Consider the following 18,194-nt stretch of genomic DNA (forward strand, 5'->3'; position numbering starts at 1 on the left):
AGTTGCACCTGGAGAATTTCAGACGCATTGTGTTGGGCAACTAGCCTGGAGGTGTGAATATCCTTGGTAAATATGGACAGTCCTCCACCTTTAGTGTTTTGGTCTTGGTTTTGTGGCCGAAAAGTGTGGTAAGAGTTGTAGCCTGGTATTGCAGGGGTGCTCTCTGGAGCCTTGAACCAGGTCTCAGTTACTGCACAGATATCGATGTTCTCCATTTTTAGGAGTGCCTCGAGAGAGTGCATTTTGATGTTTAGACTTCTAGCATTGAGTAGCATTACCTTCAGATTTTGCATGCTTGTATCTGTTGCGGTGGTGGTTTTGTCCTTTGAACCTTGCCTTAAAAAGGCACTATAGGGATGACAAGAGCTTTAGCCAATAACCTGAATCCCAGGGGTGACCGGTGCAGACCATCTCTGGGAAGGCATTGTGGTTTGTCGATCATGTCTTCCCAGGCAGACAGATACTGGATCCCCTTTGAATGACACCAGAAGCTTAGCCAATTGTTGAAGTCAATCATTTTGTCCTTATACTGTGGTATCATTCTGGGTGAAGGCAGGATGCTACTCTGGGTTAGGGTCATACCTGCCTGGGCCACATGATTTGAGAGCTCTTCCATGTCTCTCTTCATGTAGTCCAGGGAGGTACGTCTCAAGTCATTCACTCCATCATGGAAAGTGACAGAGTCGTATTTGTACTTTCTGATGCCTTCTTCCTGAATATGGACTGATAAGGCAGCAGTCCGGATTCACTTTCTATGTGCAGGTTAGGAGGATTAGGACTGTGTACCATTGTGGTTCACAGCTGGGGGGCTGCAGTCCTGCAGTCCGAAAGCATGAGCCGCCACTGATTTTTGTAGCATTTTTCAATACCAGAAAACATCTTTGCAGTTAATCACTCCATGCATTGCCAGCTGTATATGAAAGCCAATTTTCAGTTATTAACATTGTAAAAAATAAAAGCATTCCACTGCAAGCAGTACGTCTGAAACATTTCAGCTGTCTCTACAACCTGTAAACTTTTAGCATAATTTAAAAATGACTAGAATTATCTGTAAAGGTGGAGACTGGCATTACAAAATGACTTATGACTTCATTTGACAATTTTGACTTGTCCTACATAGTCTTTAGTGACAGTTTTTGCACCACAGTTTCATGACATGTTAAAAACAAGAATGTCTCCATAGTCAAAGCATTTAACTTGAGTTTTATACTGTTTTACATACTGATCAAAATGATGAATGCATTTACACACACACACTTTCTCACTTGTATTTGTACCAAACAATGCTGTATTACATTTAACATCACCACTACTGCCTTGTTTATAGCACTGATATAATAATGACCACATTTTATCAAGAGTCTGGTTTAAGTCTATAACTGTCGGATACACTGCACTTCCTCAGCTGACTCAAGATTACAAAAATGTCTACCTTTGCAACCACTTAGTTTCAAAATGTTGTCCTTGATGAAAACATTATTTTCCTGTATTTAAGCCTTTTTTGTCTCGATTTCTCTGGACGAGATAAGAATAAAGTTCTCATCATGCCAAAATGTTCTTTCATTGATAGGATAATTGTAACTTTTTCTCCTGCTAGCTATTTCCCTCTAGCTTGAATATCTGTGTACATTTAACTGTTTAGGATATTTCAATAAGCCTCTGTTGTTAATACTGTTTGTTACAAAACATTCAGAGGTATATTTGTTTTGTTTTACACAAGCACATTTTGTTAAGCTAATCATTTAGAAATACAATGTCATGCAAGTACATTCTTATTTGTTCTTGCATTTGAAGGCTGTATATTTATGCTATTCCTAAAAATGTCACACTGTCACTATGAGAAACAGCAGTTTTACTAATGCATGCTGTTACTGTGAAGAAAGCAGATGTTCATCGTGCATACAGCTGCAGTCATCACACTTGGGTTATCCTGCCGTCAGGCGGGTCCTCGGTTGGCCGAATTCCAAAGTCTAGGTCCGGCGTCGGTTGTCGTCACTTCTTCCCTGACGTCAGTGCGGCAGGGGTATAAAAGAGGCAGCCAACGCCATTTTCTTCAGTCTTTCTTGCCGCGCGGTGCCCGAAGCAGAAGCAGTTCGCAAGTGCGGTCGGCCAGCTCATGAGATTTACGAACAGTATTTCAGCCGAAGTCTTCTTTAAAGCTAAGTACCCCGTTGGGGAAACTTTTCTTGCCTCGGACCGATGTCAGACAAAGTTAGTAATTGCATTTCTTGTGAGAAGCAAATACCGCATAAGGATTTTCACTCTTTCTGTATACCTTGCTTAGGGCCAGACCACGACGTCTCGGCCTGCTGTTTTTGCGCTAGGTTTAACAAGCGCACTATTAAGCGCCGGGCGGAGTTCGCCCTTCATTATTTTGGCAAAAAATTTAATTATATCATGTCGTCGGATACACCGACGCCAGTTTTAGGCAAAAGACGCAAAGATAAGGACCGACATCCAAGGCCTGCACCGAGTACTGAGACCATGCTTAGGCCGACTACCGGTCCTCCGGTTCTCAGCGAGGCACCTACGCAGCCCCTGACTACCGATGAAACTATTTTACCGGTGACTTCAGTACCCAAGGTTGCAGGTTCCTCGGTCTCCATTCCCACTGCAGATACCGACACCACTCTTGGCAGGGAAACCGAAAATTTAGCGAGGCCTGCCATTTCTGAAGGCGTCTTCAGGCCTACGACCTTCTCTATTAAATCCTTCACTAAATCTAAAGCTGCAATGGAAACTAAAAAACAGGCTCCTCAGACCTCCTCTCAAGGCCCCATGCCTAAAAAACAGATGCTTAAAATGGCTGAGGATTTGATAACTCTCATCAGGGGTTCTCAACCCCCCTCAGACAAAAGACCCAGGTTGGAGGAAGACTACCCTTCCTCAGACCAGGCTTCTATTACCTCAGACCATTCTGAGGACCAGGATTACGCCTATTCCCCTTTTGAAGACTCTGATGCTGAGGAGTCTATTCCCTCGGTCTCCCCCCCTGAGGACTACTCTTTTGGGGAAACCCTGCATACATTGAGAGAGCACTTCCACTGGGAAGGCCAAGATTACTCAGATTCCAAGAAAAGGCTCAGGGAATTTCTACTGCTCCCCCAGCATAGGCCCCTGGCTATCCCTCCTGTTTTAGTTATTTTGGATGATGTGTACGCAGAAGCCAGCCTTAATCCAGATTCTTTACCTCCAGCCCCGGTTAAACCAGACTGGTATTACCGGGTTCCTGATTCTCACCAGTTCCTTTATAAAAGCCATACTGCTGACCCAGAAACAATTTCACAGGGTCCCAAGGGGATTAAGGCCTCTACTGCTAAAAACCCTTTACCTTCAGAGAGAGATTCCAGAGCATTAGAAAGGTGGGGGGAAAAGGTGTATACATCAGCCACTTTGACCATGAGGGCATTAAACTGTCAATTTCATATGTTAAAGTACCAACAGTTCTTGTTATCTCAGCTGAAAAGCAAAATGACACAAACGGAACAACCGGATTTGAAAGAGTTGCAGGATTTGTTGCATGGAGCAGAGCAAGTGGGGAAACATACCTTGCAGTGTGGTTTTGATGCTTTAGAGGCCTCATGTAGAGCTGCTGTCATGGGGTCTGTCATATGTAGACATGCTTGGCTCAAAGAGCAAACCTTACCAGATCATGTCAAAGCAAAGTTATTAGATGCACCACTTCAAAAAGATGTATTGTTTGGTGTTAAAGCTGAGGAGGTACTAAAGAAAATGGAGGAAAAAGCAAAATCTATGCAAACAGTTAAATATTTCTTGCAGGTGCAACCTCCATGCTTCAGCAGAAACTGGCCTTCAAAAAATTGGTCCTTTCCAGCCACGGACAGACCCCAAAGGGGCAGATACAGACGCCCAAGGAGTAGAGGACAATTTCAAGGATCTTAAAGAGCTAGACAGTGGCAAGCACCAACCCCAAGAGGTGGAGAAGATAGACCACAGTCATTTAGGAAACGGACACAATGACTTCTCCCTATGCCTGCCAAACAAAGCTATAATGGCAGCACCGTTGGGCGGAAAACTGGCCTTATTTTCAAAAAACTGGCACATTGTTACAAAAGACAAATGGATTCTGGTTATTATAGACAGAGGCTACAGATTCCACTTTCACACCCTTCCAAAAATGAGAGGCATGCCAAACCTGCCACAAAATCAAAGGGCAGAGGCACAAAGACAAATTTCTGCTCTCATGGATATGAAAGCAATTCAAGAGGTACCTGCAAAAGAACAAGGTCAAGGTTTTTATTCAAGACTATTTCTGTTACCAAGGAAGGACAAAGATTGGAGACCCATCTTAGACCTATCTATTCTAAACACATATCTAGAGGTACCAAAATTCAAGATGCTCACATTACAGCAGCTTCTTCCCATGCTGGGCAAGGAGTCTTGGCTGGTAACGTTGGACCTCAAGGAGGCATACCTGCATGTCCCTATCAGAAAAGATTGCAGAAGATGCCTCAGATTTCTTGCAGGTTCAACCCATTACCAATTCTCTGCATTGCCCTTTGGCTTATCTACTGCACCCAGAGTGTTTACGAAATGCCTGGCATCAGTAATTGCCTTCTGGAGACAACAAGGAATACAAATCTATCCATATCTGGACGACTGCCTGATCCAAGCGGACAATAAGGACATTCTATTGCAGCATCTGGCGTTTGTAATAAAACTATTAAACTACCTGGGTTACACAGTGAACAAAAAGAAATCAAAACTAATACCTTCTCAACAGATAATTTTCCTGGGTGCCAGCTTAAATACAACAACCCAGATGGCCTACCTCACGCCAGACAAATAAGGGCAACTGTCTCAATGCTTCAACAAAATGGCAACTTTAACCAGACTAACTGCAAGGAAAGTCCTGCAGGCTCTGGGGTTCATGGCATCTTGCATCCTACTAATACCATGTGCAAAGCTGCATATGAGGAAACTACAATGGTACCTAAAAAACTTATGGTCGCAACACAGCCACAGCTTGGAAACAATTATACCACTCATTCCATGCCTTCAAAAGGAATTTTGTGGTGGGCTCAAGCATGCCAAAGAAAAACAGGTCTCCCTTTCTGTTTACCTCAAGCAACTCAAATCATCACAACAGACGCCTCAGACTACGCCTGGGGAGCACACATGGCAGATCAGTAAATTCAGGGAAAATGGTCCCAAAAAGAGAAGCACCTACACATCAACCAAAACGAGATGCTAGCCGTGCAAAATGCTCTTATAACCTTCAAAGACCTACTGCATCCAGGCCAGCTATTAATAAGGACAGACAACACCACAGTCATGTGGTACATAAACAGGGGGGGACTCATTCATACCCCCCTGTGCAGGCAAGCTATGACCCTGTGGAACACAGCACTGGAATTACAAATTCAACTACAGGCACAATTCCTGCCAGGGAAGGAAAACACACTGGCAGACAACTGAAGCAGAAATATGACAGACCCACACGAATGGAAGTTGCATCCTCAAGTCTTCTCAAAGATAACTCAGGCATGGGGATAGCCAGACCTAGATCTATTTGCTACCCACAGAAATTACCAGTTGGAGAAATTCTGTTCAAGGACCTATCATCCACAGGCCTGGAAAGTGGACGCACTCTCTTTCAATTGGACAACATTGACAGTCTATGCCTTCCCGCCTCTACCTCTACTGACCAAAGTTCTATTAAAAACCAGAGCAGAGAGGCCACAAATGATTCTCATTGCTCCAGACTGGCCACGACAGCACTGGTATCCCCTCCTAAAGAGCCTGTCACCCTCTCCACCATGGATCCTACCTCTAGTTCCTCTTCTGTTGTCCCAGCACAACTACAAAACCCTTCACAGCCAGCTCAAAACCTTAAATTTAGCTGCATGGAGAATACCTTAATTTCCCAACAGACTCTCCTCTCCTCTCCAAGGAGGTGCAGGATGTCATCTTGGAGGCCAGGAGACCCTCTCCTAGAAAAACCTACTCCGCCAAATGGAAACTATTTTGTTCCTGGAATAAAGCAAAGGGCTAGAATCCTTGGGTAATAAATATACCTCAAATTTTACAGTACCTAGCTGAGATGTTAAACAGTGGCCTTTCCTTCTCCTCCATCAAGATCCACTCTTCAGCCATTTAAGCACAATACAATACAGATCCTCCTTTATTCTCGCATCATCTATTAAGGCAGTTCCTCAGAGGGGCAAAAAATATAAAACCCCCATGGAAACCACCAGCCCCAGCTTGGGACCTCAACTTCGTATTGGAAAAGCTGACCCTGCCTCCTTTTGAGCCGGCTTCTTCAACAGAGCTACAATACTTGTCGTGGAAAACAGCCTTCCTTCTGGCTATTACCTCAGCATGCAGGGTTTTGGAGCTACAGGCCCTCATGGCTGTGCAACCATTAATCATTTTCCATCAGGACAGGGTTTCCTTACGAACCCAACCCTACCTTCATGCCAAAGGTAGTATCCAGTGTAGCTCTGAATCAGACTATTCATTTACCTACCTTTTATCCAAATCCATAGAACAAAGGAGAGAGGCTAATACATTCCTTGGACATTCACAGGCAACTTCGTTATTACTTGGACAGAACAAAGTCATTCAGGAAATCTGAGCAGCTCTTTGTGTCCTATGCTACAGGTGCTCAAGGAAAGGCTATTTCCAAACAGACTATTTCAAAATGGATAGCCCACTGCATACGCTTTTGTTATTCATTTCATGGAAAATCAGTGCCTGTATACATCAGATCCCACTCCACCAGGGCTACAGCTACCTCTGCAGCTTTCCTCAGGGGGGTCCCTACCAAGGACATTTTGGAAGCAGCTACTTGGAGTTCAGTGCACACTTTCTCCAAGCACTACCACCTTCCACTATACTCAAAATCTAGAGCGGGCTTTGCCACAGCAGTCCTGCAGGGCATTCTAGCCCCTCCTAATTCCGCTTAGTACCTGCCACCCTTACTTAGCTTTGGGATTCTACCCAAGTATGATGACTGCAGCTGTATGCACGATGAACATAGTACAGTTTTGTACCTACCATAAATGTAGATGTTCGAGTGCTCCTACAGCTGCAGTCCAGTTTACCCTCCCTCCATCCCCTCTTGGGACAGGGTTTATGACAAACACCTTTAACATACAACCTATTTGGGGTATTCCTTTATGGTGTATTTGCTTGCAACTACTGTTTTGATGTATCTACTTTGTATGTTTGCATAATATAATGTTTTGCCTTCCTTTCTGGGGGCACCTGACATCTGGGGCAAGAAAAACTGAAGAAAATGGCGTCGGCTGCCTCTTTTATACCCCTGTCGCACTGACGTCAGGGAAGAAGCGACAACAACCGACGCCGGACCTAGACTTTGGAATTCGGCTGACCGAGGACCCACCTGACGGCAGGATAACCCAAGTGTGATGACTGCAGCTGTATGAGCAGTCGAATATCTACATTTATGGTAGGTACAAAACTGTACTTTTTACCAAATCACATAAATGCCATTTCTAGGAGGGAAAACCAGTTTTACTTTATATAAGTCTGTCAGTGATGATCTACCTACATAGCTTAGGGTGAACATAGTATAGCTGTCTAATTAAATTTACCATAACAGCAGATGTTTGAATGATCACTGTTGTAGTAGCCACTCCCTCCCTCATTTCATTCCTTCCCCTTTACTTCTGGTGTATTATGTCATGGTATGAACATTAATGTATTTTTACTCCTATCTATGTCCTTTTCGGGCTCAGCCTACCTCTCCGTTGGCATGAAAGCTGTGAAATGCTTGGCTCCCAAACCTGTCTTAGCTCAAGTTGCATAACAGTTCACTCCTGTGGAAGGTGCTCTGAAGCTTTGATGGCTTTGACAGGGTAGAAAGCTGATCCATCAATGGAATTATTGGATTAGATGGACCTTGTTTGTCAGGAATTAAATAATATCAGTCCTACTTCCAGTATCTAGCTAGATTAGTGATCTTTTAGAGTGGTTTTTAGCCCGCAGGCAATTTTATTTAATTTCTGTTACTTAATTGTCAAGTCTTGCTTCTGAAAAAAACTTGATACTGTAATTTAATAAGAATTTACTGTAGTCACAATCTTTTTGATGTGTTTCTGCTGATATTGCTCTTTCCCTGTGACTAGGAGTTTTAGGTTTCCTCGCCCTTCCTGAAAAGTGGGCAAGTTCATGTAGGAAAACTAAGCAGAGGTAGAGTTGCTAACTTGTTGCATGCATAGAGGATGACTTGAAAGATAACCAGTAATATTTTACTAATTTTGTAAACACAGCTAAAGCTTGAAAATCTGTTTTTGCTTTTTGCAGATTACTGATTGTGCTGCAGTTTCTTAATTTTTTTGTCTCTGTCCTTGTAATTTGTCTTGAGTATTTCTTACCCTTGCTGCTTAATTGCTCTTAGTCCTCTGTACTCTTTTTAAATATGGTTCAGAGAATTCACAGCTGAAGCTACTGTTTAATATGAAACTATGCAATGTTTTGTGTAGTAGTCATTTTAATGATGGAGATCAGTAGTTGTTGGTAAGTTTGCTGAAATATTGCAGGACATTTTTATTTATCTTCTTATCTGGCTCCTCCTCTGATATTAGTTAATTGATGTTTTGGGTGAGAAGCAACTCACTGTTAGCCAGCAATGTAGCCAGTGAGCACTATCACTCTTAACTGAAATGGATAGAATGCTGATCACAAATGGGTGTTTGGAAACTGGATAAATAAGTATGTCTTGTCAACCATGATGTTTCACATTTAATATATGCAGTCTAGAAAATGCAAAAATTGTTTAGTAGCAGGATTAACAATTTAGGATTTTTTTCTCCAGTATTTTATTTTACTGTCAGCCTTATATTTAGGTAGGTTATGGATGTAATGTTAAAAATGTCTCATGTTTGGAACAGTAGTAATTTTACTGCAAATGTATGTCAGCATTATAATGTCATTGTGTAGTTATGAATTCACTTCCATTTTCTGACTTTATCTGCTTCTTTTTCTTCATCGTTGTGTGTTGACCTGTTGAAGTAGAATAACAAAAAGATGGTAAGTGAGGTTATCCATAAGTGTGTATGTTGCTTTCCTCTTTCTTGCTTGATGAAATAACTTTTATTTCCTTAAATTAAGCCTTTTGTTTGGTCATTTGATAACATACGCTTTGCTTAAGACTTTCTTCCCTTTGTTAAAACAAGGCCTGTGCTAACTTCATATTTATTCAGTTTTGCTAAAGATGTTAAAGTGTCTCTGTGTTTGCTGTTGTGTAGTGTGTTTTATGTTGGTCCTCCTGACTGAACAAAATTTGCAACTTTGAAAAATATTTGAATATGTACATTTTTTCTGTATCTTGATATTTTGCTTATTTCAAACCTCCCAAGTAATACTTGAAAAAGAACAGTCTGTCTTGTGCAGCTAACTAGTAATTAGAAATTCATGCTTAATTATTCAAAGCAATAGACATCACAGCTTAGAAGAATAAAACCTTATTAACAGTGAGTGACCCATGTTGGTCTGGTGGTCAAGGTACTGGAGGAGCAGACATAAGGATAGAGAGGAATGACTAGGCAGTATCTTCTTGACTTTCTCAAAGGAGAGGAAAAGGTGGCCATATTAGGGAGTTGCCCTGCTTTCCTGTCTCTGTGGAGATTGGAAGACACTGGAGAAGGATTAGTGAGCTGGTAGTATGTAGGAATGGTCTTTCAGTGGATTACCATTACTGCAAATGCATGGTTATTATCTTTGCAGCTACCACAGCTTATTCGCATGCAAGTTTGTTTGCATACAACTCTGATGTCAAATGGGATAGGACAAAAAGTGCTTTAGTCTAAATGTTGTCCACATTATGATTTCCTCTGCATGTTTGCATTTTCCCCCTAGGGCACAGAGTATTTTAAGCCACAGTTGTAGACAAAGTAATTTTCTTTGTAAGAGAGGAGATCCATCCAGTGAAAGGAAATGTCCAGGGCTTGGCCGACATTGTGGTGGCCTTGCAGAGAACAGAACTATACATTATGCTTGGTATTCGTCATCAGTTGCTGACTCTTGCAGGTCAGTCCAGGAATAACTAACTACTGAGCTGAAAAAAATGAGTCTTATCTGTCATCCCCAATTCACATTTTAAGCCTATCTGTGAAAGAAGGAAACAGAATTCACATGACTGCCTTGCTGTGAAAAGTGAGGATTAAGGAGTCTTGCAGCAGAGAATGGAGACCAGGGCTGTCAGAAGTGAGTGATAACACAATGGCTGTCATTTGGTATTTTTTCTGAGGGATGTGGCCTGACAGAACATGTTTTGCACCATACATGTACTTTATAAAGGATAATGGTCACTTATGAACCATATAACTGGCTATTGGTTTCTTTTATTTTGCTCCATGTGATGTAGCAAGTTATTTTGTGAATTATTTGGTTTGGCAACCAAATGTCTTTTTTTTGGGGGGGGGGGTGGCAAGTAAATATCTGCTTTGTTTATTTTATGGAGGGCAGCCATTTTTTTTAAATAGGCAGATAAGATGAATAGTGCTTTCACTGTACTAACCCCAACATTTTTAATTAGTCATTAGGAGTCTGTTAGTCCAACATTTCGCAAGATTTTGTTAATCAAGTATAGAAGAAATTACAGTGACCTATACTGGAGAATATGTGCAAAGTGACATCCTGAAAGGTTGGAGGATGATGAAACAGATGGGCTGATAATTTTATTCATTCATTTCATTCCTCAACACTGCTTTTGATGCGCGTTTCCTTTTTAGACTAAAGATTAAGGGTACTTTGTAAGATGTAGAAAAGGGAGTGAAAACCTTCACACCTTTTGGTGTGAAGTTTGCCACTCCACAATGTTCCTTTTCAAGGATGCAAGAGAGTACATGACAGTGGTGGTACTGGTGTGGCTAACACTAACAGAGAAACCAGAGATATGAGAGGAACCAACATGTTCATAATAACTTCCAAAAGATAACCGTTTAAAATCTTAGGACCCACATGGACAAAGCCCCAAGATGTGGATACCAAATGGCTGATAATCTGGACTTGCATATAACAAGTCAGAGATTTCCATTCTCAGAAAAATTCCCTTTTCTTTGAGATGTGGTGATATTAGAGTATGTTGGGGGGTTGCCCCCCTGCAAAAAATAAGTTTAAATGAGAAGAGCAATGTTCGTTATTTGCTCTTCTTTAGTATTTTTGGTCATTTTTTTCCCATTAGCATGGAACTTGGAAAAGTGAGCCTAGAGACTTCATTAGGGATCCCTTCCAAAATGGAAAACAGACATGACAAAACTGATCAGCAGAACCTACCCTCCTGCTTGGGGAAACGCAGACTAATCCCTGCCCAGTTCTTCCAGTCAGGAGGCAATTAGAGGTTACTTTTTCCTTAGTCTGACATTCTGACTGCTCATCATGTAAAAATAGGTGGATTCAGACCACTATTATCAGAAGACAGTACAATTTCCTTTCACAGCCTATGCACATAGGGTGGGATGCTGGGCAATGGAAAAGTTGTATCAGGAGTGTGGAAAAGAAAGAAGTCTTTAATCTCATTCAAAAAAATTAAATGTCCACCTATGAGATTCTATCACATCAGGGAGTATATGGGTATTTCTTATAGGGAAGGAAATGAACAACTTGGCCAATGATAGAGCTAAGTGACATAAACAAATTGCCCCCAAAAGAAAAATTGTGGATGGTCATAGTGTTCTTTGGACCTCTAAGATGTCTTTCTCTGCAGAAACATTACAGTGAAGTCCAGGATGTTTTTTCACTTCTGGCAGGAGCCATTCACTATCGGTTTGATGCCCCCAGAGGGTTTTCATCGAATGTGCATTCATCTGTTGCTGCTGTAAACCAGAGACTGCAAGGGGTCAAAGTCTCTTCAGTTATTCCATGACATAGGCATTATTGTAAACACTGCAAAGTAAAAAGCTTCTTTGTTCACCAGTGGCAGTGGGGAGCTTAGAGCAGCCTATCTATCCCTGGAGGAGTGTTCCCAGCACAAGAATCTGGTAGTCTATTGGCCGTTTTGGGCCAATTTCTAGCTCTTTCAAGTCCCCCTGTATAAAACCCTCTTTGGCGTGGTTTTTGCGCTTATTACTACTCAGCCAAGCTCCTCGTGGTCCTGCAGCGTGGTGCTAGCAGCAGAGAGGCTAAAAGAGTGACTGCTAACCTGATAAAAGTGTTTTTTTTTCCTGCTACTACCTGGGCGATTGTCCGATCTAGCTAAACTGCAAGTATTTCTGCTTCTTGAACGGTTTTAAACTGTTTTAAGTTGTTTTTGCACCTGCACTTTTAAAGTTTGTCCTGTTTGTTGCATTTACCTGTTGAAGCTACACACTCAAGTGCGCTAGCCTGTGTTACATATTTATTGCATTTTCCTGCTGTTTGTTGCAAAAAAGAAAAAAAATTATCCTTGTTTCCCGTCTTTCCTGACCTAGATTAGTCCAAATACAGGCTTTGCTGTATTCTGGACTTTTGGAAAGTTCCTGTGTTGCCCATTTCCTATCTTGGATAAATGGAGGCTTCTTTGTTCACCAGTGGCAGTGGGGAGCTTAGAGCAGCCTATCTATCCCTGGAGGAGTGTTCCCAGCACAAGAATCTGATAGTCTATTGGCCGTTTTGGGCCAATTTCTAGCTCTTTCAAGTCCCCCTGTATAAAACCCGCTTTGGCGTGGCTTTGCGCAATTTTGCGCATAGCACATCGGGCAGCTCCGCTTAATTGGGTTTAAACCATTCTCTGCTCCACAAAGTCTGCTCTTCACTTTTTCCCTTAGAACTGATCTAGTTCTCATAATAAACACCCTATTCCTACTCTAAAGCTTGGCACTTGCTCACTAAAGCAAGTATATAAGTCAGCACTAAAAAATTAAAAGCACTACAGCCTCACAAACTCCCCTTGAGTACCTTGTTCCCCATTGGCCCTTTTTTTCAATTATAAAGGAATTCCCAATACTATTCTAGCATGTCCAAAGGTCAGTTGTCAATCTCCTCTCCGGTCCAGCTGGTGAATCTGGGAATCTTGAGGCAATGTTACAACTGCCTCATGTACACAGACAGCCCTCTCCTCCTCCCAACAAATTCCAACACATGTGAGAGATGCATCCATATAGCCAAACTGGAGGCTAATCTCTCTCAACTCAGTACTGGCATAACCAGTCGGGAGGAGAAGGAAACCACACTCACTACAATTCCAGTCTCACATAGACCTACCATGACAGCAAACCAAACACATAAACACACAAAAACATACTCGGAGGCTCTAAATAAAAATTTGCCTAAGCAGCAGAGACCTCCAAAGCAGACACCCAAGCAACTGCTACCCCAAAACAAAACATATGCAACACATAGCTCACAAAGCCAGTGTGCCGAACAGTCACAGCCCTTAAGGCTAAACAACACACCTGATACACTTGTAATAGGTGACTCTATCGTCGGGCACACTGACGTCCCACTCACCAGGCTGAACAAGGAGAAGGTCACTGTGAGCTGCCTGTCGAGCGCTAGGATCTGCCACATAACACAAGCACTCAGGTCACTCCAAGGCAAGTACAAATATGACTCAGTCATTGTCCATGCTGGTGTGAATGACCTGAGACGTACCTCCCTGAACTACATGAAAAGAGACATAGAGGAGCTCTCTGAGCATGTAGCCCAGGCCGGTATGACCTTGACCTTGAGTAGCATCTTACCCTCACCAAGAATGATGCCACAATATGAAGACAAGATGATCAATTTCAACAATTGGCTTAAGTATTGGTGTCATTCAAAGGGGATCCAATGCCTGTCAGCCTGGGATGACATGCTCGACAAGCCGCGATGCTTTGCTAGGGATGACTTGCACCTGTCACCCCTGGGCTTTCAGATATTGGCAAAGACTCTTGCCACCCCCATAGTGCCTTTTTTAGGTAAGGCTCAAAAGACAAACCCACCTCCATAGGTATCACAAGGGATAAGAAACTAAGAGTAATGCTACTCAACGCCAGAAGTCTAAACCTCAAGATGAACGCACTCGAAACCCTCCTTAGCATGGAGAACATCGATATCTGTGCAGTAACAGAAACCTGGTTCAAGGCTCCTGAGAGCACCCCAGCACTACCAGGTTATACCTCATACCATGCTTTTCTGCCCCAAAACCTGGACCGAACCACAAAAGGAGGGGGAGTATCAATATTAGTCAAAGATACCCACACCTCCAGGTTGGTGGCACAGCATGAAGCATCAGAGACTATCCATGTGCAACTAACAGTGGGTAAAACTGCCTTCCAGTTTATAGCCTGCTACAGACCACCCTCCCAAACCCAGGAACCCCACTCGGCCTTCCTGAAAACACTGGAGAATATGAAGGTCTCTCCAAACACCATTATATTGGGCGACTTCAACTACCCAAACATAGACTGGGAGCATTACTCTAGCTCCAACACCCTAGCCCAAAGGTTCCTAGAATTTATAAACTCAAATGCTATGGAACAAGTTGTTACCACTCTCCCACAAGAGGGGAAAACATACTGGACCTGATCATCACCAACATGGGGGCTCTATGCTCCAGACCAGAAGTGTATCCCTCACTGGTAAGATCAGACCATAAACTAATCTCACTGGATATTCACATCCCAACCCCACCCCTGCTCTGAAAACCACAGTGAAAAACTTCTCTAAAGAAAATTTCACACTCCTCAAAACCGAGGTGGAATCCTTCAAAGCCCCCGGGCCTGTGGAAAATACGGCCCAGACCACAGAATCCTTTATAAACGCATTCTATGAACACCTTCAGGAATGCATGGATCATGCAATCCCAAATAAAACCAAGACCCAGTCCTCCAAAGGCAGGCGTCCTGTCTGGTGGACCCCAGCCATAAACTAACTATACAATAGAAGGAGGAAGCTACTACATGATAGAGCAAAATCCCAAAAAGGGAAGGCATCTCTGATCAGTATTAGCAAAAAACTACAGGCACTCATAAAATCGTCTAAGGCCAGCTTTGAGAGAAAAATTGCACAGGACACTAAGGATAATCACAAGGCTTTCTTTAGTTATGTTAGGAACCTGGGTGGGAATTCCCAGATATGCTCAGAATTGGTCCAAAATGACCAAAAATACACCAAACCCACAGACATTGCCAACATCCTAGCTGACAGGTTCAGTGCAAACCCCCCCCCCACCAAAAGGGCAAATATCTATCCCAGCAGAGTGCTGCCCCCCTGACATCTCCGATGCTCAGGTAAGAGCCGCCCTCTCCAAAGCAAAAAATACAGACAGCGTCAATGGGACCATACAGTGTCCCGGGCTGCGTCCTACATGAACTCCAAGAAGAGCTAAACCCAAACATAAAACTACTGTTCAATCTCGGCCTTACTACAGGATATGTACCCAAAGAGTGGCATACAGCAACAGTGGTCCCTCTCCACAAAGTTGGTGCCTCAACGGATCCTGGAAACTATCGCCCCATAAGCCTGACTAGCTTGGTCTGCAAAGCTATGGAAAGGATCATCATGGACCTCATAAATAAAGATATTGGGGACCTACAGACACTGGATCCTACCCAGTTCGGCTTTATTAAGGGCAGATCCTGCCTCTTAAACCTGGTCGATTTCTTTGAAACAGTCACCAAGGCCATTGACGAGGGGAAGGTGGTCCACACAGCCTACCTGGACCTCGCAAAAGCCTTCGATACAATACCCCATTTGGGCATTATAGATAAGCTCACCAGCTTAAATATAAACTCCTATGTCACTAGATGGGTTGCAAAATGGCTCAAGGACAGAACCCACATGGTTAGAATTGCTGGAGCCATGTCAGACTCCAAACCAGTTACAAGTGGCGTCCCACAAGGCTCAGTCCTGGGACCTCTCTTGTTCAGTATATATTTCTTGGAGGTACAGGCCAACACGGAAGGACTGTGGCTGACCAAGTTCGCAGATGACTGCAAACTAGGCGCCATAATAGACTCTCCAGCCGACACAAGCATCCTACAAAAGGGCCTCATAGAAACAGACAACTGGTGCCAAAGCCATGGCCTCAAGCTAAACTCCAAAAAGTGTATAGTCATCCCCTTTTGCAAAAACAAAGTGCCCACAAATTACCACATAGGTGGTAATCCGTTAAGTACGGAAGAAGTAATTAGGGACCTGGGGACCCAAGTTGTTAGCAATCTCTCATTTGAAAACCACGTGGCCAAAGTGGTTAGAAAAACATTTTATATAGCCCACCTAATCATGAAGGGATTCACATCTAGATCAGGGGAGGTCATAGTGTCTCTTTACTCATCCCTCATCAGGCCCATAATTGAGTACAATGCCCCTTTTGGGATGTACCTTACCAGACACCTGCAGCAACTGGAAAGACCCCCAGAAGTACTTCACCAAGAGGATCAAAGGGCTCAAACAGATGCCATATGCTGCCCGGTTAAAGAAACTCCAGCTCTACTCAGTGGTATACCGCCTGCTCAGAGGCGATCTTTGCTGGACGTATAAAGCCATGTCCAACCCGGAATTAATGGACATGCTGCACCTCAGAAAATCCAAATCCCATCGAGCTACGCACTCAAGAGACTTGAACCTCAGCACTGAAATAAATAGGACATGCTGGAGGGACAGATTCATAACTCAGAGGCTCCCTTCACTCTGGAATAAAATCCCAGTCCAGGTTAGGCAGAGTCCCTCATTGACTCTCTTCAAGAGGAATCTTGATGAGTGGATGGGAGATCGTAGGTTTACCCCAGGTATCTATTCTGTGTCACTGTTCGACAGAGGCACAGTATACTAACCTCGAAAAAGGGCATAGCAAAATTCATTTAAAATGGGTGGCAAAAGCCAAACACACTCTGGCTAGGCTTATAAATGCCCTAGGGCAGATAGGTTCATAGGTTCATACTAGGCTATCTCTGACTCAATTGTTCATTGTAATCATGATAAACATTCTTTACTGGAATGTTCTCCCTCCAGACACAATTCCTTCCATCCATTTGCCAGTATTGCAACTTGTTCAATCTCAGCAACATTTTGTCTGAAGATACCTGGTTTTGTGGCAATGACCCCATACAGTGGATATAAAAAGTGTACACTCCTCTGTTAAAATGCCAGGGTTTTGTGGTATTAAAAATGAGACCACAGAATCATTTCAAAACTTTTCCCACCTTTAATGCAACCTATAACCTGTACAATTCAATTGAAAAACAAACAAATCTGTTGGGGGACAAAAATATAAAAAACAAAAAATGTTCTACAAGTTGGTTTCATAAGTGTGCACACCCTTAAAATAATACTTTGAAACTTGTAGTCCGCTGTCTCAGCCATATCTTACTGAAAGAACCACAGGTTTGACCGTAGAAACCTTTGTCGACATTGCAGTGACTCAACTGTTTAATATTTTATCCAAGTTTTACCTTAGCTTTCCTCCCAACAAGTGTCTTTTAATTTCCTGGTTACCATCTGCAGTGATTCTTGAGCCCAGGGCAATACTGTCTGTCCATGCCTCCACTATTTCCCAATTGTTTGCAAAGCATTAATAAGGCTACATGACGTAATTTTAAGATGTTCATCATTGTGATCATCATTGTGATCACTGCTGCAGTAGCCTTAGCTATATGGGTTATATCCTGCCAAAGATATAACAGCTGGCTAGCTTCCAAAGCTTCCAGACACTTTTCACACACACCCAAACTGTCAGTCAGCACAAGCTGAGCTGACGAAGACAAGTTTGGTTGCGAAGCCCTTCAGGCTTTACTGCTGCCAAATAAGTATGCTCCTTTGAGGCTTTTGTGGATCAGTGGTTGGCTTGTGCTTCCCTTTGTTTGGTAGATAAGTTCCTATCTGGGGGGGGGGACTTCCAGTTCTTAATTTTATTGATTGTTTTATTACTTTCCTCTTCAGGAAAATTATTCTAAAGCTAGAAATATGTTTTTTATAGACTGTCTTGAAACTGTAATGTACTTTTAAAAGAAACATTTGTTTTTTCTGTTCATTTAAAAGTAGTGTAAACTAACTGAAAACTTATGTTCTGTGGAGAAGTTGTTTACAACACAACGTCAATCCCACAAAGGAAAAATAAAGTGCTTTTTGCTGTGTGTTTTGGGTAAAATTAAAAAGAGTAACTTTTGTGGACTGGTAATTTGGGTTTATATTAAATCATAGAACGCTTAGAAAAGCGAAAGATGATTTATTGACCCCATGTAAGCCAAAGCTTAAAAACCCAAATGCTTAGAACAGTGATTTTTTTTCCAAGGGAAAAAAAATCA

General features: G+C 42.6%; 1 protein-coding gene across 2 annotated transcripts in view; it reads left to right on the forward strand.

Annotated features, from left to right (window-relative positions):
• ACTR2 (actin related protein 2) overlaps nt 1-18,194 on the forward strand; it is an 848,078-nt gene that overhangs the window by 194,219 nt on the left and 635,665 nt on the right. The window contains exon 3 of one of the 2 annotated variants that reach the window (XM_044055728.1): nt 9,004-9,018. The exons of the other annotated variant lie outside the window; for it this stretch is intronic. Within the exon in view, the coding sequence (XP_043911663.1) occupies nt 9,004-9,018 (15 nt within the window). The remainder of the gene's footprint in view (nt 1-9,003; nt 9,019-18,194) is intronic. 2 annotated transcript variants of the gene reach the window in all.

The sequence above is a fragment of the Protopterus annectens genome, chromosome 1.part2, assembly GCF_019279795.1.
Source record: "Protopterus annectens isolate FY-2018-M chromosome 1.part2, PAN1.0, whole genome shotgun sequence".
Classification (NCBI taxonomy): domain Eukaryota; kingdom Metazoa; phylum Chordata; order Ceratodontiformes; family Protopteridae; genus Protopterus; species Protopterus annectens.